The 24,490-nt window shown below is 47.6% G+C and overlaps 1 protein-coding gene across 1 annotated transcript in view; it reads right to left on the reverse strand.

Moving 5' to 3' along the window:
* LOC132214626 (anthrax toxin receptor-like) overlaps positions 1–24,490 on the reverse strand; it is a 122,905-nt gene that overhangs the window by 33,365 nt on the left and 65,050 nt on the right. Inside the window, exons 2-10 of the mRNA XM_059661963.1 lie at positions 15,025–15,096; positions 13,708–13,779; positions 11,076–11,157; positions 10,946–10,979; positions 9,275–9,354; positions 9,128–9,196; positions 8,728–8,808; positions 8,575–8,635; positions 2,277–2,375 (exon numbers count right to left, since the gene is read on the reverse strand). Coding sequence (XP_059517946.1) covers positions 2,277–2,375; positions 8,575–8,635; positions 8,728–8,808; positions 9,128–9,196; positions 9,275–9,354; positions 10,946–10,979; positions 11,076–11,157; positions 13,708–13,779; positions 15,025–15,096 — 650 coding nt within the window. The remainder of the gene's footprint in view (positions 1–2,276; positions 2,376–8,574; positions 8,636–8,727; positions 8,809–9,127; positions 9,197–9,274; positions 9,355–10,945; positions 10,980–11,075; positions 11,158–13,707; positions 13,780–15,024; positions 15,097–24,490) is intronic.

Raw genomic sequence — 24,490 nt, forward strand, 5'->3', positions numbered from 1 at the left:
GACTCTACACACAGAGCTCTAATCTCTTAATGTTTTTACAGCCTCCTTTCAACTCTAGGAAATACTTTTAGGAATGAAGTGCCCCATAAAGAAACACTTATGTGATGTTCAATAGTTTCTTTAATTCCACTACAGTTCATTTTGCTTCCACCATTTATGGAAAATCAGGTTTACTTGGAAATATTTGAGAGTGTTGTGGGCTAGGATTAGGTTCAAGGTTTTACTCTTAACTTTATTTCATGAATTCTACCCTGTATCATTAATATAATTAACAATCTAATAATTCCTATTTTTCTCCATTGTGCTCCAATCAGGGCCTGCCCTCTAGAACGGCTTCTTTCCCTGTGCACCTGTGGTGGGTCCTACTCTATTGTCTAATGAGCTATACACTCTGAACAGTATGACTCCTTCATTGTTGCTGATTATGAAAACTAATCACCAAGTGTGTTTTAGGGAAAGGATTTGCACCTGATGGGTGGAATGCTTGGGATTAAGTGGAGAAAAAGCCAAAGGAGGTGCAACTTGGCTCTCCAGTAGGGTGTTCACAGTCCAGAGCCAGTGGCCCAACGGAGGGGCAGGTGCCTGATGTGCCCAGGGCCCAGCAAAGAATGTTGGACCGGAAAGCAGTTTTCAAGCCAATAGTAATGGAGTCAGCAAATAGTTCAGTTGACACACTTCAAAAACGTTTTTAATTAATTATAAAAATATTACATGATAAAGACACATTGCATAGAACATATGGAAGCTCTGGTTTTTATATATTTTTTTTATACTTCTCTACATTTCCTAAATACTTTTTTAGATATTTTATCAGAGGACAACATAATTAAAAACAATTACAGCAATCCTCCTCAGTGCACCAGAACTCAGACAGTAAACAGTCCCGTGGGACAGGTCCAGCCTTGGACCGGGTCCAGCTTGGCCATCAGGTTGAGACCCTGGCCCTGGTCCTCCTCAGAGGGAAATACTGGTGATCTCTAGAGTGGGAACCACTACACCACAGGCCACAGCTGCAGCACTTGAAGGCATTTCCTGGGGGAAAGGTCATGTCCCATTTACTCAAGAAACATCACCTCAGGGAGGCTGAGGCCTGGACAAGGCCCTCAGATCCCCTGGGTCCACTTTCCAGCTTTCCCTGCACAGCTGCTGGCTATGAGCAAACTTGTTAGTGGCTTCTCCCTCTGCTTCCGGATCCATAAAATGGAGCACCAATCATCTCCTGAGAGAAGTGACTGAGAGAGTATATAGAAGGCACTCAGTGTGCTAAGTGCTCACTAACTGTGAGCTCCAAGCCTCTGCTGAGAAAGTACAGACAAGGGAAACCCAACTCCCTGAGGCCACTACACCCCGTGTGGTGTGGAGTGAGGTCCATGGTGTGCACTGTGGGAGGAGGAGACAGGGCCGAGAAGTGAGCTGGGGAGAGGAGCTGTGCTGGGTATACCAGATGGCCCTCGGATAAGACACCAGGATCTAAATACAATCACATCCAATGCATGTGCAGAGGGCTCAGAAGTGAGGAGGATGCAGAACGTATGCCTGTCCCAGCACTCTCGGGAAGAGCATTCCCACCTCAGTGCTGCCATCATGGAAGCTGCCTGATGCCTGAGTTTTTCCACTAATTTGCCCTTTTATTTTAAAACTAAGCCCTTCCTGCATTCCTGTCCTACATGGTACAAAGCTCAGTTAGACAACCCTCACATTGGCCCCGTTTTACAGAAGAGAGAAAAGAGTCTGAGAACAGAGCACTCATTTCGTCAAGGTCACACGCAGGCACCTGCTCCATCTGTGTCATGGGCACTGTGCCACACTGCAGGGCAAGGCCTAGCAGAGGGCATCTTCTGTCTATCCAGGGGGAACATGCATTCCTGGGAAAGTTACTGGTGCCCCTAGCAGAGATTCAGATCCCAGAGCTGCCTCCATCCCCACCCGCACACTCATGGGGTTTACTACTCATCTCTCAAGGGAACCGGAAGCTGAGGAGAGGGTGCAGAAATGCAGCTGTGAGGGCAGACCCAGAGTCCAAACTCGTCCTGGGCAGGGGCAAAGGCCTGCTCCAAGAAGCTGTCCTGGCCCGTGGGAGGGGGGAGGAGGGAAACCTCCCTCTGGGCAATGAAAAAAGAGGGGCCACAGTCAGGTTCCTCCTTCCACTTGCCCAAGCCGCCCCTGTCTCCCAGCATCCCCAGCCAATGGTCAGCAGTGCTTGGAGGGCTTGGCGGGCTGAGACGAATGCAGTGTGCTGTGGGACACAGTCACACAGTGGGCCCTGGGGTACTTACCAAAGAATTTCTTGTCACTAAACTTGAATCTACAAATAACTTCGTTCTTGTTCCTTGCATTATTAAAGCCTCGTCCAGAAACCTTCAAGTCATAATTTTCTGCAAGGGTGACATGGAAGGCCCTCGTGTGAGGAGGGCTCAGTGCTGTCCTGCCTCTGCTCTCACGTAGAGAAAGCCACCCCCAAGCACCCTAATCCCAGGGGAGTCCTAGGAGCAATTCTGACTCTGACCACATCTGTGCGCCCCTCGGCCACATCCTCACCTGGTGAAGCAAAGGGTCCACAGTGAGGAGGCGGAGATGGGCCCCGGGCACTCAGGGGTCTGCTCAGCCCCTGACACTGGAGTCCATGAAAGGCTTCAGTTTTATCCTTCCAGCGGCAGACCCGCCTTGGGTTTCTGACCAGGTTCACCTGCCCCCTGAGGGGTGCAGCACTGCTCACCTGGCCCCTACATACATGATAGGAGTGAAGACATCCCTGCCTCAGGTCTGAGCTGAGCACCCAGGCCTGGGCACCGCAGGGACTTCCTGACACTCTGGGCCCTTTCTTCCTCCCTGTCATTCTGTGCCTGGCACATGGGAGCACCCAGGGCAGGGGGTGCAGTGGCTGTGGCAGGAAGGAGCCGAGGGCCCTGCACAGGGGACTCACATGGAAGGGGCCATGCTGTCTTAGTGAGCCTACAGAAGTCTGCAGAGAACGCTCTTGCTCTGCCTTCTCCTGGCCCTCCATGAGCCCACTCCATGACCCTGCTGCCAGGCCAGGGTCACTGCCTCCAGCCTGCTTCTGGCTCAGGCGGCCTCACTCCACAGTCTGTCCATTGGAGGCCCTTCCTCAGAAAGGCCAGCGTGGCCGTGGGCCTGGCCTTCTGGTCCCTCCTGCCGCAGGTCTCCCTGTAGCACCCCTTCCGTCAAGGCCATGTTGGCCTCCTCCGCCTTAAAGAATACAGGCAGTGGCTAAGTGCCGGCCTATGGACATGTTAGCCTTTCAAGAGTTTAAAAAAACAGGGATTGCACTAGGAAAATGAGCACCTCTTCCTAATCATCCAGGTTTCTAGCTATTTTGAAAAGCGGGAATACCTGGCATCAGTGGATCTATTTCTGTTTGTGTCCGTGCCATGGCCTCCTCAGATGCCAGCTCCCCCTGGCCCAGACCCTGACTTCTCAACCAGCCTCCCTCTCCAACCCATCATCCTCTGTTTGGGCCCATGCCTCTTGATCACTGTACCTGCCCAGCCCGAGGGTCCCTGAGGCAGTTCCCAGGGCCTAGGACCAGGCTGAGCCACCTTGAAGCCACGGAGAGCACCTCTGGTTTGAGAGACACCTGGCAGGCCAGCTGGTGGCCCTGTGCAGAGACATCGGGCGTGGGGCCGATCCAGGCCAGGCTTGTGTCCCTAAGCAATGTGCCTTCTTCCAGGCAAGGTGACCAGCAACACAAGCCTGCTTCTGGACCGATGTGGCTGGCTTCACACTCACAGCTCACACTTCATCAGGCCCTGCCCACCACCACGGGGGCTTCGTGTTTGCCTGGTAGAAACCTGCAGGTTCTGTCTCTTACGCAGCCCCTTCCCTTGACCCAACAAGGGCCACCTGAGCAGGTCTGCCCCTCAGTCTCCCAGATGATCATTTGCAATGTATGTTCCAGGTTTATTTATTGCAAAGAAGTATTTCTGGGCAACACAGGACCTACATAGAGAAGGCATTCTGTAGTTCCATACAGAGAAAGCAAGTTCTCCTGAGTGTGGAGAGTTCAGGCTCTAAATGTGGCAGAAAGAGCCAGTGTCGACACCCTGCCACACACAAAGCCAAAAGGAACCAGAAAGGCGCCATCTGTGGGCAAGCAAGGCAAGGAGCTCCTATGTCTGTGCAAAGTGACAGTCCCCACTAACTGAGCATGGACGATGCACCATTCTTCAACTTTCTCCTAAAGCTCTCAAGAACCCCTAAGCTTGGTGATACTACCCAGGCTTACAGAGAGAGAAGCAGTGCCTGGAGAAGGCGGGTACCTGCCCTGACCCCTGGATGGTACAGGGCCCAGATCGGTCCTCCAGTGCCAGCTCCAGGGCCAGCAACATCATTTCTGCTGGGGACAGGCCCCCCCTGGTACCCGGAGATGTGCTCTGTGGCCTTCAGCATCCCAGGGCTGTGAGTGCAAGCCGGCCACCCAGGAGGTCACAGCCTCAGTGAAGGAAGGGACCTGCGTCCTGCTCCATGTGTGGGACAGGAGGGAGGCTGGCTGCTGAGCAGGGCCATGGGACAGCCAGGAGCACAGCCGGGCTGCAGGGCTTAGGAGCCATGCCCGCTGCCCGCTGCCCATGGCTCAGATGCCCTCCCTCCCTCCCTTGAGCTTCCTGCTTCCCTCCTGTGCTGCTCAGTTGCCACTGGGCCCTGGAGGAGAGCCCCTGTGTCCTCAGGCACTGCACTGACCAGAGGGTCCCCTTGCCTCTGCATGTCTCCCAAAGTGGGTGCCAGGGGGAGGGGCTCAGAGTTTTGAAAGAAGAGACTTGGAGTTAAAGAAATGTTGCTTTCCCCCATAGCTGCTCCTGTTCTCAGCAGGCAGAACCCCAATTCCTCCAACAGTAACAACCACAGGAAGAAAAGCCGCATGCAGGACAACGGGGAGACTAATGAGATATTTGGTGCATCCCTGTAATGGAAGACTGTGTAGAAGGTTGGGAAATATCGTGGAGGGCATGAGCACATACATGTAACAGTGACCTTGCCAAGGACACTGAGGTGGCTCTGCAGGGTACATGGTCAAGGATTTATCCTGCTTTTCTCTGAAGGGAGCAGGGAGGGCGTCAGGGGACCTTGACCATCGTGGCCCGACAGTGGCTCCCAGGCTGGCTGCAGGAGTGTCCCTGTGCTGCCCCGCGGCTCCTGTCCTGCCCTTCAGGTCTCTCCTGCCCCAGCCCTGCTGGCCGCCGCCTCCACGCAGAGCATCCAGCCTCCAGGGCCAGTCACACATGGAAAAGGAATGACCAGGAGCCACCTGCAGCCTGCCTCCGAGGGTGAAGAGCTCTGGACACCCCCAGAAAACCCACAGGAAGGACCAAACTCCAAACACTGTGCCAAGTGCACCAGGCAGACACAGGCTCACCCATGAGTCAGGGGAGGAGGAGTATTAAAGCAGCAAATCCGTCAGGGGAGGAAAAGGCCACAAGAGTCTCTGATCCTCCATTCCTGGCATGGGGCCTGAGGGGACTGGGGCCATTGGCCATGTTGTTTCTTCATGGGTTCGGCTTACACTAGTGCTTTTGTATCTGTCATGGCATTCAACCATACACTGAGGTCGCTACATTTCAGAAATGGAACTGTCCCCAAACAGTCGTAATTCAAGTTACGCAGAAGGAAGGCAGGCAGTGGGAGAGGTTAGCCTGATGACTGAATGCACCTGGAAATGCATCAGAAACAAAGAGGAACTGATGAGGAGAAACAGAAATATGGATAGATGAACGACAAGGAAGTGTGGTCCGATAGTAATTTACAATCCGGGATGAGAGAGGGCCCTTCATTGTAAGATTGTTTCCGCTTGTTCTAGATTTGATAATTTTCATGAAAAAGTTTGGAGGATAAAGAAAAAGTGAACGACACAAACAAAGCCATGGACACAGCCACGCAGAAGCCATGGTACATACTGGGTGACAAGTGACTCATGAGAGGGACAGACCCAGGGCTGCAGGGAGCCAGCGGTGCCTTCTTGTCAGAAGAGATATCAGGGGGCCGGCCTGTGTGTCAGGCCTCCATGGGTGGGGGGACTGGACCCAGGAAGCTGAGGCTGGGCTAGCAGGACGCCCCGCCCCATCCCCACCTCCCACCTTGGCAGCAGGAGGGTCCAGGAGCCCAGGGAGGGCCTCTGAGGGCTCAATGGTCCCACTAAGAGGTGTCTGAGTCCAGAGCCAGGCTGGTATAGGGATGTGGCCTCCAGTGCCCAGGCCCTGAGTGGCGGGTGTGCTGGAGCACAGACCTGGCGGCAGGGATGCCCGCAGAGGCCTCTGCTTGCCCCAGAGCAGCTGCGAGCCGAGGAGGCCTTGCTCTCCCTGCTCCAGGACCCCTCACTGACTTATTTGGAGTGAAGTCCTGATGAAAGCGTCTTCCAATTCATTTGTGTTCAGAGTCCTGCCCTGAGTTTTCCCATTAAGTGCTCGCCAGGCTGATGAGGCTCCCTCAGGGGCGGTGCAGAGGGAGGGCTCCTTATCAAGTTCCAGATCCATGTCAGGGGGAGCCTTGCCTTTTCCTCCTGGGGGTGATGTGTGCCCTGAGTGCTAGTGTGGATGGAGCCAGCCGCCTGCCTGGTCCTGGGGTGACAGTGGAGGGGAACGCTGTCCTACAGGCTTCCTTCCCTCTGAGATAACCATGCTTCTCCTCAGTCTCGCTGATGCGCCAAATCACATTGATTTTAAATCTGGTATCCGAGTTGCATTTCTTGGGGGTCCCCCAGTTAGTCTTGATGCACTTTCCTTGATATGTGCAGTTGGATTCCATTTGCTGGCTTTTTTTGTTGAGGTTTCTAAAATATTTTTCTCAGTTCTTCATTGGACTTTTGGTTTTGAGATTTAAAGGATAACTACACTGGATTTATATGTCAATCACTCCACAATATACTTAAAACTCCCAGTGCGGAGCTGAATGACTCACACTGATGACCTTTACTTCCACTAAGCTCTAAGTCCATTATATCTGAGAACAGCTGGCAAAAATGTAATTACATACCTGTACCTATGCCATAACTCTGCCCCCCTCACACACACACCACAGGGGCAGAAATATGTGTACAGCACACAATCCCACACACCAGGCCATGCACACAGTCCAAGTACCCACAGATCCCACGTCATCCCGACCACACACACCACACAGTCAGACCACTCCATTCAGGCACACCACACACCCAGAGACACTACAGTCACCTCCACCACACACACCGTACTCACTGAGAACACTTCCCCCACTCCCCAAACACCAACGAGATGCCACATTCAGTGCTACCACCCCCGCCCCCCCCCCACACACTCACCACACCATGCTCACATAACCACATACCAACAAGGAAATGACATTCACCTCCATCACATATACCATACACACTCAAAGTACTCCATGCAGACATAGCCACATACCAACAAAGACCCTCATTCATCTATGCCACACATACCACAAACACTCAGATACACCAACACACCCACAGACACCAAAGTAACCTCCACTACAAACACCACACTCCCTCAGAGCACTCCATGAACACATCCACATCCACAAGAATACTTCATTTATGTCTACCATACACACCATGCATATCAGACCACTCTTTTCCACACACTTATACACCCACAGACACCACATTCACCTACACCACTCACACCAGTCACTCAAACCACTCCATGCAGAAATCCCCACACCCCCACTAAAATTCTACATTCACCTCCATCACACACACAATCAGATCACCCCATGAAGATGTAGCCAAATCCCACAGACACCAGTCACATGCACAACAAAACTATGCATACTACTATTAAGACCACTCCATGCACACACCCACAAACCTATAAAGACCCCCAAAACACCTCAACCACACACACACTCAGACCACTCCATGCAGACACACCCATTCATCCACTAAAATACTACTTTAACCTCCATCATACACATTGTACACTCTCAGCAGACGTGCTCCATGCAGACGTACTCTCAGCAGACGTACTGCAATCACCCTCCATGCAGACGTACCGTACACCCAGACACCACAGTCACCTCCACCACATATACTCAGGCCACTTATTGCAGACACACCCACAAATCCACAGACACCACATTCACCTACACCACACACACCTTACAGCTCACATGACTCCATGTAGACACACTCATACACCCACTTAGAAACAACATTCACCTATATCACACACACCATGCACTCTCAGACCACTTCATATAGACACACCCACACATCCACTTAGACACAACATTCACCTACACCATGTGCATCACTCACACGCATACTACTCCAGACACACACACACACACACCCCACTAGGACACCAAATTCACCTACAATGCACACACCATGCACTCTCAGACCACTTTATACAGACACACCCACAACAGCCCTGAAGCCACTTTCACCGCACACACCACATGCACTCAGCCCACTCCCACCACACTTATACAACATGCACAGAACACTCACCCCACCACACACACTGATACCACATGCTGACAGCACACCCACCACACGCACAGTACAGACTCACAACACAAACACACACTGCTTGTGTTTACAATAGCAACTTCACATCTTACCGTTTGCACAGAAACTTGAAGGGGTGGCACTTGTAATTTCAACGCAGGAAGATTTTGAGAGCTGCAATGCAGAGTTGGCAGGGTCAGAAAGAGGTGGAACAGATTATGGTGGGAAGCCACCCCATCACCCTTCTCACACCCAACCCAACTCACTGAATCTGCGATCTTCATTAGATCCTTGAACCCAGTGTCCACTCCAAACACATGATTGTTGCTGTCTGCAATTTGATTCAGCTACAAGCCAGAGGTGACGGCATGAGCCACAGCTAGGAGTTGAGGACACAGCAAGTCCCCCTCCCAGGAGACAGAATCTGGACTCAGGCCAAGTTAGACTCCTAGAGCCAGAGCCAGGTGCCCCCAGCAGCCCAGCCTCAGGGGGGAAAGCGCTCCGACCCCACCTCTGGTGTGGGTTTTATATGTCACTGTTCCCCGTTTCTGCAGTGCCAATCTGTCCTCGAAGCACTCGCCCTGAGGTCAAGGACCAGCCCTGGGCGACCCTTGGAAAGTCCCCTTTGAAACATTCCCCACATGGGCTCAGGGGGTCTCTGGTTACCTGTTCTCGTCTATAGTCATTCACACCCACGCCATAAATGACAGCCCCCAATTTCCGAGCCTTTTCAGCCTGGATAAAGACAGGGATGAGTATAAATCATGAAATGCGTGGAGCAAAATGCTAGTAACGATGACGGACTGGACTCACTACTTTCTTTGTCTCTTCAAACGCCAAATTTAACAGTGTTCCATCAGTCAGAGCGATAATCATCACTGGGTTCTTGCTTCCTGAAGAAATACCAGGGAGCAGGCTGGTCATTAACAGCACCCGGAGTGACCAGGGCCACGGCACTTCTCCCCACACCTCCTCCTCTTGGGGAGAGGTCACCCAGACCCAATTATATGACAGCCAGTCCCCTGGAGGACTGTGCTACTGACTCCAGAGGAAGAGGGGCCTTTGCCTGAACCCACTTTACAGATGCAGAGACTGAGCCCAGCTCAGGCCTCTTCCTACTGAACTCTCACTGCTACCAGATGTGCAGCCTTTGCCCTGAAAGGCAACTCCAGCTATTTCAGTGAGCACAGCCTTTCAGATGAGCAAAGAGAGGAGAAGCCAGACCCACTGAGTCTAAGGCCCGGGTCCTGCTCCAGACAGAGCCTGTGGACACTCCAGTGGTTCACACTCAAGGTCAGAGGCATGTGGTCCGCAGATCCCACACCCAGCTCAACGCTGCTCCCAACCAGGTCCTCACATCTTTCCTGACTATAGCTGTGACCCTATTGTCCAAACGAAGATGGCTCTGGCTGAGCACAGCCTTTCCCTCTGTTGGAGACACTGTCACAGGACCAGTGAACCGAAGGGAAGAAGCTGAACGACAGGGGTCAGAGCCAGAACTGCGGCAGAGACAGGAGTGCGGCCAGCGAGGGCCCTCCGGCTCTTTCTTCTGCACACTGAATCCTGTGTTTCCCAGGCCCCTGGGTTTTGTTTTTTGCTTTTTCATGCAGCCCGTGTAGGTCAAGCACCTCATCCTATATACTGAACAGCTAATATGCAGATGGTCATCATGCCCTCGACCCCTGGTGTCCTCACGCCCTCGCTCTGGGGCCGGAGGACCTGAGTCCCCACCCCCCTCCTTGCCACTGGGGTGGGGGGGCCTGAGGCTATTACCCCCACCCCGGCACTGGGCCGGGGGATCTGAGGCCATGCCCCCTGCCCAGCGGGGCTTGAAGGAGGTGTGTCCGGTCTGGTCTGGGACTTGCATGATTTTGAGGTGCATAGGGGTAGGCAGGGAATTGACTCTGTGTCCCATGGTGCACTCCAGACTCTGACAGGAGGGAGATTTTTATATACATTTTACTAATTTTCTTTTATCTCTAACACTTCCATTATAGAGAAAGGGCAAATAGCAAAATTAAAATATTTCCTCTAAGTAATTCTCTTTTAATGTGCATGAATTTTGTGCACTGGGCCATTAGTCTATAATAATAAAAGTGTAATATGCTAATTAGACCAGATTTCCTTCCAGACTTCCTTCTGGATGAAGCTGGGCTGCAAGGGAAGCCTGGGTCCTGGGTGCCAAAGGAAAGCCGGTGCTGGCAGCCAGGAGAAGGAAGGTCTACTATTGCACTAATTCCATGCATCGGGCCTCTAGTATTTAATAAGAACCAAGAATGTACCCACAGGATCCCATGCAGCTCTGAGAGACATCACTGGGTGGCTTTTATCCTGGCTGCACTGAGGAGCCTGCAGCACACGGAGGGCAAGCGCCTGCTCCAGTGTCAGCGCTGGGAAGTGGCTAAGTGGGTCTGTGTCCGGACCTCAGGGAGGTCCTGCCTACTCTACCCAGACATGACCACATGAAGTCCTCAGGCAGCTTACCTCTAGATTTTTCTTTTTCAATCTGCTCAATTGCCTGCAACAAAATGAAGCAATGATGGGTGAGATGACCCCAAAATAGTCTAAGAACTTGACAGAGCAGAGTAAATACTCAGAACTCTAGAGTGTGTACCAATTCAAGTCCCTCTTGCATGTCCGTGGCTCCTGTAGGCACTATATTTCGAAGACTGCTAAGACCATCCTGTATTGCTTTTCTGAAAAAAATTTAAAAAGAGGGTAGAGGTGGAATGAGGAATTGACAGGTAAAAACACCCCAAGCTGTCCTGATGCCCTTTAGCATTGGGATGACCTGCCTGGAAGGGAGTGGACACAGGCAAGAGGCCCTGCCATGGCCCTTCTGCCCTGTGACTTTGAAACTGACGGGCCTTGCTCAGGCCTGCTCTGTCACCCATCTGGTGAGCACTGGGTGGGCTGGGAGATGATGCTCTGCTGGTTCCAGGGCTACGGCCTGGCTCTCTCTGAGCTCATCCCTGTCTCAGGCACATGGACGTCAGGGACGTCACCAAGGGCCCTGCCTTGACTGTCTGTGGTCAGAGGGGAGCATCCAGGCATGTGCAGTGTCAACCCCGCACCTCCAACGTGACTGGCAGTGTGTGAAGCTTCTGAGACGTCCCTCAGGGAACACACACTCCTCCATCAGGTAAGGCTGAGTTGGAAAAGGCCATCCTGCTAAGGCCCTGCCTGTGCCCACCTCCCCTGCCACAGACCCTGTGGTCGACTGGCTCCTCCCAAGCTCTCCCCCTCTGGGTCCGTGTTCCAGGAAGTAGTCAAGATACTTAGTGCGAGAGCGCGGGTTCCAGCCTCCACGTGCTCCTAAGAACAAGAGCACCGCTGGGGAAGAGGTCCTGGGGCTGCCATGCAAGGAGGAGCAGTCCTCTGCAGGCTGCCTGGGCGGTGCAGTCCCTGTCCACACTGTGAGTGCAGGGAGCAGGGCACGGCCTAGGGCATGCGCTGGGGGCTAAGGTTCAGGCTAATCCAAGGGGAGAGGGGAGGAGCTGCCACAGAAGGCAGAGTGGAGCCTGGACCAGAAGGCTGGTTTCTCACTGCCTTCAGAAGAGCTGCTGCCCTGGGGGCGAGCTGGCACAGCCCAGGGGGGAGGGGGAGGGCCCTGTCCAGCGCAGCACAAACACCCTCCCCTGCGCTCACCACACTTTGGAAGGTTTGCGTGTTTCCCACAGCAGCACACATACGCTGCCATGCCAGCCAGCCCTTCCCAGCTCTGGCTCAGGACCCAGCTCGCCAGGCCTTGCTCGCCTGAGCTGGTTCTCCCTGGTGCTGCCTTGCCAGCCCCCTTCTAAGCTCTAAAAGACCTCCTGTTCCAGTGTCCCCTCCCATGCCCAGGATTTCACACTCTTGGCACCACCCCTGGGAGACAGCCCCAATTTCACCTTCCAGAGAGGACCTGGGACATCCTGTAGGGGCCACCAGAGCTCCTCCAGGTCAGGCCCTGAGCCCCAGCTGTTGAAGGAGGCAGTGGTCTCCCTGTCCCCCAGGGGGTGCTCTTCCACCAGAGGCCCAGGCCCAGCCCCCACTGCCACTCTCCCTGCCCCTCCAGAGTCCCTGCCCATGGACTTGCTTTCACCCACCTCAAACCCACCCAGGTCTCTCTGTGCTAAACACAAGCCAGACACCCAGTGAGAACCATGCCTTCCCTCCCCTTGTGGGAGAGCAGCCAGGCCCTCCTGCTCCTCCTTGAGCTGGACATGGGGTGCTATGGCCATGTGCTGGCCCTCACCCGCTCCTGCAGGCTGGCTGTCTCTGTCGCCGGCTGCTCCCGATTTCTCTCCCAGGGCCTGCACAGCACCGTGTGCCACAAATCCTGGGCTGCAGCCCCTCCTAAGCGTCCTTCACTGTCTGTGGCGCCTCACCCACTCTGAATTGGGTTCCACTCTGGTGTGTCCATGGGAATCTCGGCCTCCCAGCTGCTCAGAAGCTCCATAACTTCCCACTGTCAGGCGTGGGCATCATGATGGGGCTGTTGACGGCCCATCTGAGATGCAGGGGTGGCTGCCTTCCTCAAACACCCAGACCACCTGCTGCTCACAACTCAGGGACTCCGGTCTCAGACACACCACGGGACCTAGCTCCCCTCGACTGAAGCCTGTCCCTTCAATCAGAAATCACTTCCTTTCTGGTTCTGTCTCTGTCCTGGCCCCAAGCCCACTCGCCCAGGCAGAGAGTGAGAGAGCACAGCAGGTGCCAGACACGGGCCATATTCATAAAGGACCACACCTCTGTGGTACCAGATCCCAGGACTGCTCACAGCCAGCCTGTGCTAAGAAAACAGGAGGGAGGGACTCAGGGCAGAGATGGTCTAGAACAGTGGTTCTCAACGATCCTAATGCCGCGACCCTTTAATATACAGTTCCTCATGTTGTGGTGACCCCCAATTTCATTGTTACAAATTGAACATAAATAAAGCATAGTGATTAATCACAAAAAAATATGTAATTATATATGTGTTTTCCGATGGTCTCAGGAAACCTCCCTGAAAGGGTCGTCCGACCCCCAAAGGAGTCACGACCCACAGGTTGAGAACCGCTGGCCTAGAGGGTCAGGGGTGGTCAGGCCCAGTATAGCTAGGTGCAGAGGGGGCTGGGGGCTGGGGCTGGGTCCAGGGTGGGCAGGGATGGGAGGGGGCGCTCAGCCCAGCACACCTGCACACCAGTGTGCTCCCCCTTCTGTCTCAGGGAACCCCTCACTCACTGGCTCTCCCTTCAGCCTGGGGATGAAGCAGCACTTACCTGTCTGAGGTGAGCATCATGTCGATTTGGCCCTGTGTGGAATAGGTGATGAAGGATATCCGTTGTTTTGGGCTGGGGACGAAGCACTCCTCGTGAGATGACATGTACATAGGCTCAGAATGACCCTAATGAGCAGCTGGGGTGGGGGGGGCGTGACACCTATGCTGCCCCCCACCCCAACTCTTCCATTTTGGGCCCATTTTCCAAACCCCAGTGTTTCCCATGAGTTAAGTGAAGAATTCTGAGATCATGCTCCTTCCTGGAAGAAAATCCCAGGATGGCTTCCTGCTCCAGCCCTGTACTCCATCAGCCTGTAGTCTCTCACACTCACACAGGACTGCATGCAGGCACACCCCACACGTGCCGATGCATGCCGCACACACAGGGAGATAGACACCTGTGCATCCTGTGTGAACATTCTCTTCTACTGTCAATTTCTTTGGATCTTCACTGCTCTTCCCTTCTTGCCTGTCATCCCCACCTCATCTTAAATTGTTCTTGCTCTTCGCAAGAATACACCCCTCACTTTTCTCTCCCTGACCACTGTCTTATTGATCTCCTTCCCTCCATTATCCCTTGGCTAAATGGCTACCATAAATTCCTAGCTCTGCTTGCTACTGCTCCTGGCTCTTATTCCACTTTACCTGCAATCATCAGGATTTTCTTGTAGCAACTAACCTTGATCGCTTCACACCATTGCTCAAGATTCTTCCATAGCTCCTATTGTTTACAGCAAGAAGTGCCAACCCCTGGGGCTGGCGTTATGAACCTCTATGGCCTTAGTCCCACTGTGTCAGTCCAGAATCCTTCCCTTCCCTCCTCAGTGTTAACCTCACTCTTCAGTCAAACAGACCACTCCCTCCACAGGCAGTCTCCAGTGGGTCCTGCGGCCCTGTCTTTCCCCATTTTTTAAGCCCTAGTTCAAATTTCTGCATCCTCTCTGAAGACATTCAGGATTTTTTTTCTAGGAATTTTTATTTTTTCCTTCAAGTTGCTTTATAAGTCCTATGCCCTTTTCTGTTTGCCCTCAGCACCATTTACCCAGGTGTTCAGCTACTGTTTTACTGGTTTGCCTTTTTCCTAATCTATGAGGTCGTCAGTGGTAGCCTTGTCCCTTGCTCTATGGTCTGACTTCCAGCCTGGAACCAAGCAAAGTCTCCAAGACCTGGTGGGACTAGACTGGCCTGTCCTTTCCTGCTTCAGAGCCCTGCTCTGGGCTCTGTGCCCCTGCCCTGGGGGACCCCCAAGCCCACTGAGTCTAAATGACTATGTGCTCTGCCCACCAGGGGAAACACCCTGCAGCATGAAGATCCATACTTTTCAAGCTTCTTCACCAACTCCTCCACCAGGTTGTAAATGTGGATCCAGTTGTTGCCCACACTGCCCGACCTGAAAATGAAGACTGTGTCAGAGGGAGTAGGTGCATCCATCCCGATGGCATATTTGTCTTTTCTACCTCCCAGCATTCCCTGTATGAAGTTCCTCCCAACTTCTTATAGTTGAGGCTGCTGATAGGGCGGAAATAGAATGTTGGGGAACCAGCTGGAATTGTAACAAATATGAATCATGCTCTGTTAACCGTGATTGTTTTGTTTTGATTAGAGAAGGCACATTCTAACCTGGCTGGTGGTCATATCTGGGAGCTCACCAGGAAATGCAGCCCTTCCTTCCCATTTGGAGCTGCCTATTATCAGGGAAAGATGAACAACTTCTTTGCAGAAACCAGAGCCAGAAACCAGAATCGCCAGCCCCTTGAAGACCCTGCCTTTGCATATCATTCGCCACTGGAAGACCCCAACTCTTACTTATCACTAAGCCCTTTGAAGATACCCAGCCCTTTTGCATATCTGACTTCCCATTTGCCCTTTTGGCTACTTTCCAATGTAATCTTTGTCCTTCTACCCAATATAGGCAGATGGCATAAGGTGGGGTGCAGAGCAGATTTTTGTGGATGACCTGCTGCCCTCCCATACTTCCAGCAGTATTGGAAAAAAATGCTCATATATGATTCAACCCTGTCTCTGCTTAATTGGCTCAAGTAATGACAAGCAGCATGAACCCATTGATTGTCCGGTTACGTATTCTGGCGAACACGAAGGGATGTAAGCAAGGGACTACTCTGGGATGAGTACTGGGCATTCTGTTTACTGTCTGGACTGGGGGTTCCTGGGGCTGAGCCCTGGACTCTTACTTGCAGCGCTGCCAGGAATTTCCCTGGTTTGAATCTCAGCCATCGCCTCAGCAATTTGCATCATCTCACCTGAGACCTAAGTTGAATAAAGCGTTCTTGTAGGAGGAATCAAGTGTGTTAGTATGGCATGAGAAGCAGTGGCTGCTTCCCGTCTGGGGTTCCTTGAGAGGAAGCATGCACTATGTATGGCATGGGAGACATTGTACTGCCTCTCGTCTGGGCTTAAGGCAGGCATTTACTGGGTGAGTCCGATCAGCTCTGGGTGGCAAGAGACCTCCAGCGGTCCTTGGCCTGATCTCCGAGCCCTTAGCCTGAGCCCCTAGGCATGAGAGACATTGCTCTGCTTCAGTGTTTGTTTGTTTGTTTGTTTGTTTCTACTCAGGGCATTCTGTGGTGTCTGTGGCTGGACAGACAAGAAGCATGGTGTGAAGCTCTTGTCTGTAGGTGTGTGCACCGGTAAATTCTATATAATAAAAGCCTAATATGCAAATTGACTGAATGGTGGATTGACTGGCGGAACAACTGGTGGAATGAATGGTTGCTATGATGCACACAGACTACCAAGGGGCAGATGCTCAATGTAGGAGCTGCCCCCAGCCCGCAAGCCCTAGGCCAGCCAAGGAGGGTGCCAGCGGGGACCCCAATCACCCTGCCGGTCTCCTCACAGATCAGTCCTGATTGCCAGCCAGGCCTAGGGACCCTACCCATGTAAACATTTCATGCAGCAGGAGTCTAGTATCCTATATAATAAAGATGTAATATGCAAATGCTCATTATGCTGTGAAGTGTAATGACCAACTGAGTAACAACCAGATCATGGATCAGCAGGAGGGTGGGGCAGTGAGCTACAGGAAGGGGCAGGGCAGCAAACCATGAGAGGGGGCGGAGGGAGCTACAGGAGGGCGAGGCAGTGGGCTGAGAGCTACGGGGGTGGGGGGCGCAGCAAGCTACTGGTGAGCTACTGACACACGGATTCGTGCACAAGACTTCTAAGTTGTATATAAGATTGTCTCAGTTGATTGTTGCTTTGTTTGTCTTTGTTGTTTGGTTTAATTTGTTTAAGGATGGGGTTGCAGGAACTTCCCAGCAGCTGCTGAACATTCTTAATTTTGGGGACCCTTCCTGCTCTCCCTCTCAGGCATCAGCCACCAGAAGTTCTTAGCGAGTCAGAGTTCTTGTCTGTCTGTCTGTAATGTGACTTTGGTTACTGATGTACTTTACCTGCTTTCTATCTTTTGGGCACTTAGTTTGCTCTTTGCCCTTTTATGAACATAGGGAATCCTCTGTGTCTGCTATGTGCGCTTTGCTTCTCAGTACCAAAGGTCATTTGCTCTGCTTGGTTAGTGTGAGATAGGATTCTAAGGCTAATGTCCCAGTCCATACTTTTGAAAAAAGTATATTTTTATTGATTTCAGAGAGGAAGGGGGGGGGGAGAGAGAGAGAGAGAGAGAGAGAGAGAGAGAGAGAGAGAGAGAGAGAGAGAAACATCAATGACGAGAGAGAAACATTGATCGTTGGCCTCCACCGCCTACTGGGAATCGAGCCCACAACCTGGGCATGGGCCCTTGACCAGAATCAAACCTCGGACCCTTCAATCTGCAGGCCTAGTCCATTCTTTTGAGAGTATTCATTTATTTACTGTAGGGGTTTTTGTTTGTTTGTTTGTTCCTGTTCTTAAGATCTCTTCTGATATGCAAGATTACATGTTGTTACAGTCTACTCAGAAAGAAAAATGGGAAGTAAAACCTTCTAAACTTCCAAGTCTTTTTCCTGTGAGGACCAGTTGTGCAGAAGTGCTCTCCAGCCGGCTGCAGAAATAGCAGTGGGGGAGGGGGCACTCCCATTTTGTAAAGAAGAATTAGCCATGACTTATCCCTGTTACAATATTTGCCAAGAAAATGCCTTGGGTAATAATAATTCGTTTTAAAATCTCAAAGTCATTAAGACATAATAAATGGATGTAACTAAAATGAAGGGTTCATGATAAAGCTTTTCAGTGATAATTTTATGCCTAAATGTATTTTTCCAAAGTTGTTGGTAACTTAAAACTTTGGAGTTTTCTGGGTAAATAGTAAAAATTATTAAATACCTAGGTATTTTGAAACAACAGGATACTGAAGTATTAATTATTCTGAGTTTGCCTACTCTTGGATTTTTTTTTTTACAAAGAATCTAGAGGATAAATTTGAATCTGTTAATGAATATGTCTTGTATTTTATTTGAAGTATATCTCTTAAAATGTGAATGTATTGCTAATCTGAGAAATGTTAAGTACTTACTTGTCACCTAAAAATGAAGGTTTCTAAGAGTTACAAATTCTAACTAATTGGAAAGAAATTGTATGATATGGAGACACATTTTTGAAGAGAAAAGTAAAGTAAGTGGTTCTAAAGATAAATGAATAATAAGATTTATGAAAATTATAGAAGGATTATGAAGAGAAATCTTAAAAGAAAATTATAGGTAATCTGAATAATCAACTTAATTAGATAAATGAATCTAAAGTAAGCTAATACAGAATTTGTTTAGTCCTTTTCCAGTCTGTTAAAAGGAAAAAAGTTTTTTCTGTATTTGCCTAGGAAGAAAAAGTTCTATAAATTATTGAAGTGATTACATATTGTGTTATTTTAATTAGATACTTAGTTATTTAAAACATGATCTTAAATGTGGGAACTTAAGTTTTGCTAGCCTGTGTGTGTGTTTAATACCCTTTTGTCACTTTGAATGAATAAATAGTCTAATATTGTTTAATAATGATGATATACAATCTTTTGGTAAAATAAGTTTGACAATCTTCCCAGGGTTTGAATTTTAAGAATTTTTTTTACATAGAATTGGCTTTTGGTCATTCCAATAGGTTCTGGAATGCCTCAAGGATTTGTTTTCTCTCCTTATGAAGAAAAATTTTCTGCTTAAGGTACATAGGAAGCTTTAACAAATAAAGAATAATAACTCTAATTGTTATCCTAGAATACTGTGCTTTGCAGAAAGGACAAGATTCTATTATAATCAAATCCATAACTGTGTCATTTTAAATTTCTTCTTGTCATTTAGAGATAGTCACTGTTTTGTTATAATGCATTTGGAAAAATGTTACATCTTCTGAGGGATCCATGGAAAGGACTCTGACATTTTCAGATCATCCCCTTCAAACTGGATGAAAATTATTAGAACTCTATAAAGTATCTGGATTTATAGAAATACTGGCAAGAAAAATCAGGGGAAAATTATTAATGGACTGAATAAACTGAAAGTAATTATATAGTTTTGTATTAAGTATTGCTGATTCTTAAAATTTTTGTTTTTCAGATATCAGGAAGCATTTTTAAAGCAATTTGGTAAATTATATATTTTTCTACCTGATTCCTCCAGAATTTGGCAATTTTTTATATATATATATATATATTTTATTGATTTTTTACAGAGAGGAAGGGATAGGGATAGAGAGTTAGAAATATTGATGAGAGAGAAACATCGACCAGCCGCCTCCTGCACACCTCCTACTGGGGATGTGCCCGCAACCGAGGTACGTGCCCTTGACCAGAATCGAACCTGGGACCTTTCAGTCTGCAGGCAGACGCTCTATCCACTGAGCCAAACCGGTTTGGCATAAGAATTTGGCAATTCTTAATGAGTGAATCATGGCAATATATTTCTTTGCATGAATTCAATGGGACCAGTTTCGTTAACCAAGACTTTGACTGGAGTGTCATGTCTGAGAGTGACATCCTGAACTCTGGATGTCACCAGGAAGCTTTAAGGAAAGAGGCCGATGTGAGCACCTTGGAGAAAAGCCTGGTACCTTGCTTGGTCGCGTGGCTCATGGCAGTGTCTCCAGGTAAGGAACGAAGGCTGCTTTCCTGAGAGATGGCAAGGAAGAAACCTCAAGACATCATTAGGGACCTCAGCTTGAGGAATTCACCCAAGTCTGCAGGTATTGCAGGAAAGCCTGATGGCAGCTAGGTGGCTTGGTGTCTTCGCCCTGCGGGGCGAATTAAAGCTCACTCATGAGATTCCAGCAAAATATATATTTTTAAAAGTCTATGTGATCAACTGTTATTCTTCTTGTGTTTATGCAAATAATCAGGCCAAATTGTAACTAGACTTAATGCACTAAATAAACAGGTCTTAGTTTGGCTCTCTAATAAAAATGAGGGTGATTTTAGGGGGAAAATGTGTTTCAGTAGGGAATTATTAGAACTGAAATGTTTTTTTTCCTTCCACCAGACCATTTTTCATAATTCTTGCTGTTCTGTTGCCCAATAATACTAAACCATGTATGTATTTATTTATTTATTCTCATCTGAGGACATTTTCCCATTGATTTTTAGGGAGAGTGGAAGAGAGAAGGAAAGACAGAGAGAAACATCGATGTGAGAAAAACTCATCCATTAGTTCCTCCTGCACAAGCCCAGACCAGGGGCCCAGGCTGGGGAGGAGCCTGCAACCAAGGTATGAGTGCTTGAGTGGAATCGAATCTGGGACCCTTTCTTTGGTCTGCAGACTGATGCTCTATCCACTGAGTCAAATCGGCTAGGGCCTCGGCCCACTCTTTAATTTGATTTTTTGGTGTTGAGTTGTATGAATACTTTATAAATGTTGGATATTAACCCCTTATCATATGTATCATTGGAAACATATTCTCCCAATGGGTAGGTTGTCTTTTCTGTTGTTGATTTCTTTTGCTATGCAAAAACCTTTTTGTTTGATATAGTCCCATTTATTTTTTCTTTTGTTTCCCTTCCCCAAGGAGATATACCAGAAAAAAATATTGCTAAGAAAATGTCAGAGATTTTACTGCCTACGTTTTTTCCCTCTGGGAGTTTTATGGTTTTGAGATTTACTTTTAAGTCTTTTATCAGTTTTGAGTTTATTTTTGTAAATGGTGTAAGAAGGGGGTCTAGTTATTTTTTGCATGTATCTGTCCAATTTTCCCAACACCACTTATTGAATAGACATTCTTTATTCCATTGAATGTTCTTTTCCTCTTTTGTTATATATTAATTGACCATAGAGGCATCATTTTATTTCTGGGCTCTCTATTCTGTTCCATTGATCTATGTGTCTGTTTTTATTCTGTCATGCTGTCATTTTCAAATAAATAGTTTTCTATCTCAACTACTGTTGACATACAATATTATATTAGTTTCAGGTGTACAACATAATGACTAGACATTTATGTAACTTACAAAGTGATCATTCAGATCAGTGCAGTACCCATCTGACACCATACATAGTTATTATAATATTATAGACTTTATTCCCTATGCCATACTTTAAGTCCCCATGACTGTTTTTATAATTGACAATTTGTAAATCTTAATCCTTTCCCCTTGCTTAACTATTTCCCCAACCCCCTTTCCATCTGGCAACCATCAATTTGTTCTCTGTATCTATGAGTTAGTGACATGCTATTAAAAAAATCTTTATTGTTGAAAGTGTTACATAAATCGCATTACCCCCTCCCCACCAATGACTCTTTCTAGCCTGCACCCGGCCCCTGCCCCAGGCCTTCACCGCACTGGTGTCTAAGTCCATGGGTTCATTAGACGCCACATGTGAGTGAGATCATGTGGTACTTGTCTTTCTCTGACTGACTTATTTCACTTAGCATGATGCTCTCCTGGTCCCTCCATGCTGTCTCAAAGGGAAAGAGATCCTTCTTTTTAACTACTGCATAGTATCCCATGGTGTAAATGTACAACAGGCTTTTATCCACTCATCTGTTGATGGGCACTTGGGCTGTTTCCAGTCTTAGCTATTGTAAATTGTGCTGTTATAAACATAGGGGTGTATATATTCTTTCTGATTGGTGCTTCAGGATTCTTAGGATATATTGCTAGAAGTGGGATCACTGGGTCAAATGGCAGTTTTCTTTTCTCCACATTCTCACCAGCACTTGTCATTTGTTGATTTGTTGATTATAGCCATTCTGACAGTTGTGAGATGATACTTCATTGTCATTTTAATTTGCATCTCTCTGATGATCAGTGACTGTACATTTTTCATACCCTCTTGGTCATCTGTATGTCCACTTTGGAGAAGTGTCTACTTAGGTCCTTTTCCCATTTTTTAATTGTATTGTTTGTCTTCCTGTGTTAAAGTTGTATGAGTTCCTTATACATGTTTGAAATTAACTCCTTACCAGATACATAACGGGCAAATATGTTCTCCCATGTAGTGGGCTTCCTTTTTATTTTGTTGATGATTTCTTTTGCAGTGAAGGAGCTTTATTTTGATGTAGTCCCATATTTTTGTTTTGTCTTTTGTTTCCCTTGCCCTAGGAGATGTGTCAGCAAACATGTTGCTATTTGAGATGTCTGAGATTTGGCTGTTTATGTTTTCTTCTAGGATTTTTATGGCTTCAGGACTTCCATTTAAGTCTTTTACCCATTTTGAGTTTATTCTTGTGTATGGTGTATGTTGGTGGTCTAGTTTCATTTTTTTTTTCATGTATCTGTCCAATTTTTCCAACAACATTTACTGAAGAGACTGTCTTTACTCCATTGTATGCTCTTGCCTCCTGTGACAAATATAAATTGATCATAGGCTTGGGTTAATTTCTGGGTTCTCTGTTCTGTTCCATTTGTCTATATGCCTCTATCTATTGTGCCATTTCCCATTGTTTTGATTACAATGGCTTTGTAGTATAACTTGATACCTTTATTGTGATCCCTCCAACTTTGTTCTTCTTATTCAAGATTTATTGTGGCTATTGAGGGTCTCTTTTGTTCTATATACCTTTTGGAGTCTTTGTTCTAGATCTGTGAAATATGCCATTGGTATTTTAATAGGGATTGCATTGAATCTATAGGTTTCTTTGGGTAGTATGGACATTTTAATGATGTTAATTCTACCAATCCATGAACATTTAATATTCTTCTACTTTTTTATATCTTCCTCTATCTCACTTTTCAATGTTTCATAGTTCTCTGAGTACAAGTCTTTAAGTCCAGAAGGTTAATTTATTCCTAAGTATCTTAATATTTGTGTTGCAATGGTAAATGGGAATATTTTAGGTTCTCTTTTTGAGAATTCATTATTGATATATAAAAGTGCCATCAATTTCTGGCTGTTAATTTTGTATCCCGTTATACTGCCAAATTTATTTAGTAAATATGGTAGTTTGTTGGTGGTATCTTTAGTGTTGTCTGTGTGCAATATCATGTGATGTGTGAATAATGACATTTTTACTTCCTCCTTTTCAATTTGGATGCCTTTTCTGTTTTCTTTTCTGATTGCTGTGGCTTAGACTTCCAGTACTATGTTGAATAAGAGTGGTGAAAGGACATCCTTGTCTTATTCATATCCTTATGGGAAATGGTTTCATTTTTTTCCCCATTGAGTATTATGTTGGCTGTAGGTTTGTCATATATGGCCTTTATTATGTTGAGGTGTGATCCCTCTACTCCCCCTGCTCTGAGAGTTTTTATCAAAAATGGGTGTTGGATTTTGTTGAATGCTTTTTCTGCATCGATTGATATGATCATGTGAATTTTGTCTTTCAATTTGTTTATGTGATGTATCACATTTATTGATTTGCAGATATTGTACCAGCCTTGCATCCCTAGAACAAATCCCACTTGGTCATAGTATATGATCTTTTTAATATATTGCTAGGTCCAATTTGCTAACATTTTGTTGAGGATTTCAGCACCTATGTTCATCAAGGATATTAGCCTGTAATTCTTTTTCTTATAGTGTTTGTATCTGGTTTTAGAGTTAAGATAATGCCGGCCTCATAAAAAGAGCTTGGAAATTTTCCTTTTTCTTGGATTTTTTGGAATAGTTTGAAGTGTTTAGGTGTTAGTTCTTTGAATGTTTGGTAAAATTCCCCTGTGAATTTCCCAGACCAGGGTTTTAGTTTGCTGTTTTTTTATTTTATTACTGCTTAAATTTCATCAGTTGTTATTGGCATATTCAGGTTTTTTGATTCTTTCTGATTGAGTTTTAGAAGATTGTATTTTTCTAGGAATTTTTCCATTTTCTTGTTTTCTAGCTTGTTGGCATATAGCTGTTCTTAGTATTTGCTTATAAATCCTTTGTATTTCTGTGGTGTTAGTTGTTGGAACTAACTCTTTCATTTCTGATTTTATTTATTTGGGCCCTCTCTCTTTGTTTCTTGATGAATATGGCTGAAGGTTCTTATCCATGTTTAAAGATATTTAAATACATTGAAATATATTTTTGTTGATTTCAGAGAGGAAGGGAGAGGGAGAGAGAGATAGAAACATCAATGATGAGAGAGAATCATTGATTGGCTGTCTCTTGCATGCTCCCTACTGGGGATTAAGCCTGCCACCTGGGTATGTGCTCTTGACCAGCATCAAACCCCGGACCCCTCTATCTACTGCGCCATACCAGGGCAACGTTGTTTATCTTTACAAACTACTAGATCTTGGTTTCATTCATCTTTTGTGTGTGAGCATGTGTGTGTGTGTGTGTGTGTGTGTTTGTGTGTGTGTGTGTGTCTGTGTGTGTTTATTGGTGAAGCTCTTTATCTGACCTTCAATTCTAAATGATAGCTTTGCTGGGTAGAGTAATCTTGGTTCTTGGTTCTTGCCATTCATTGCTTTGAATATTTCTTGCCTT

Source organism: Myotis daubentonii, chromosome 13 (genome assembly GCF_963259705.1).
Source record: "Myotis daubentonii chromosome 13, mMyoDau2.1, whole genome shotgun sequence".
NCBI lineage: Eukaryota > Metazoa > Chordata > Mammalia > Chiroptera > Vespertilionidae > Myotis > Myotis daubentonii.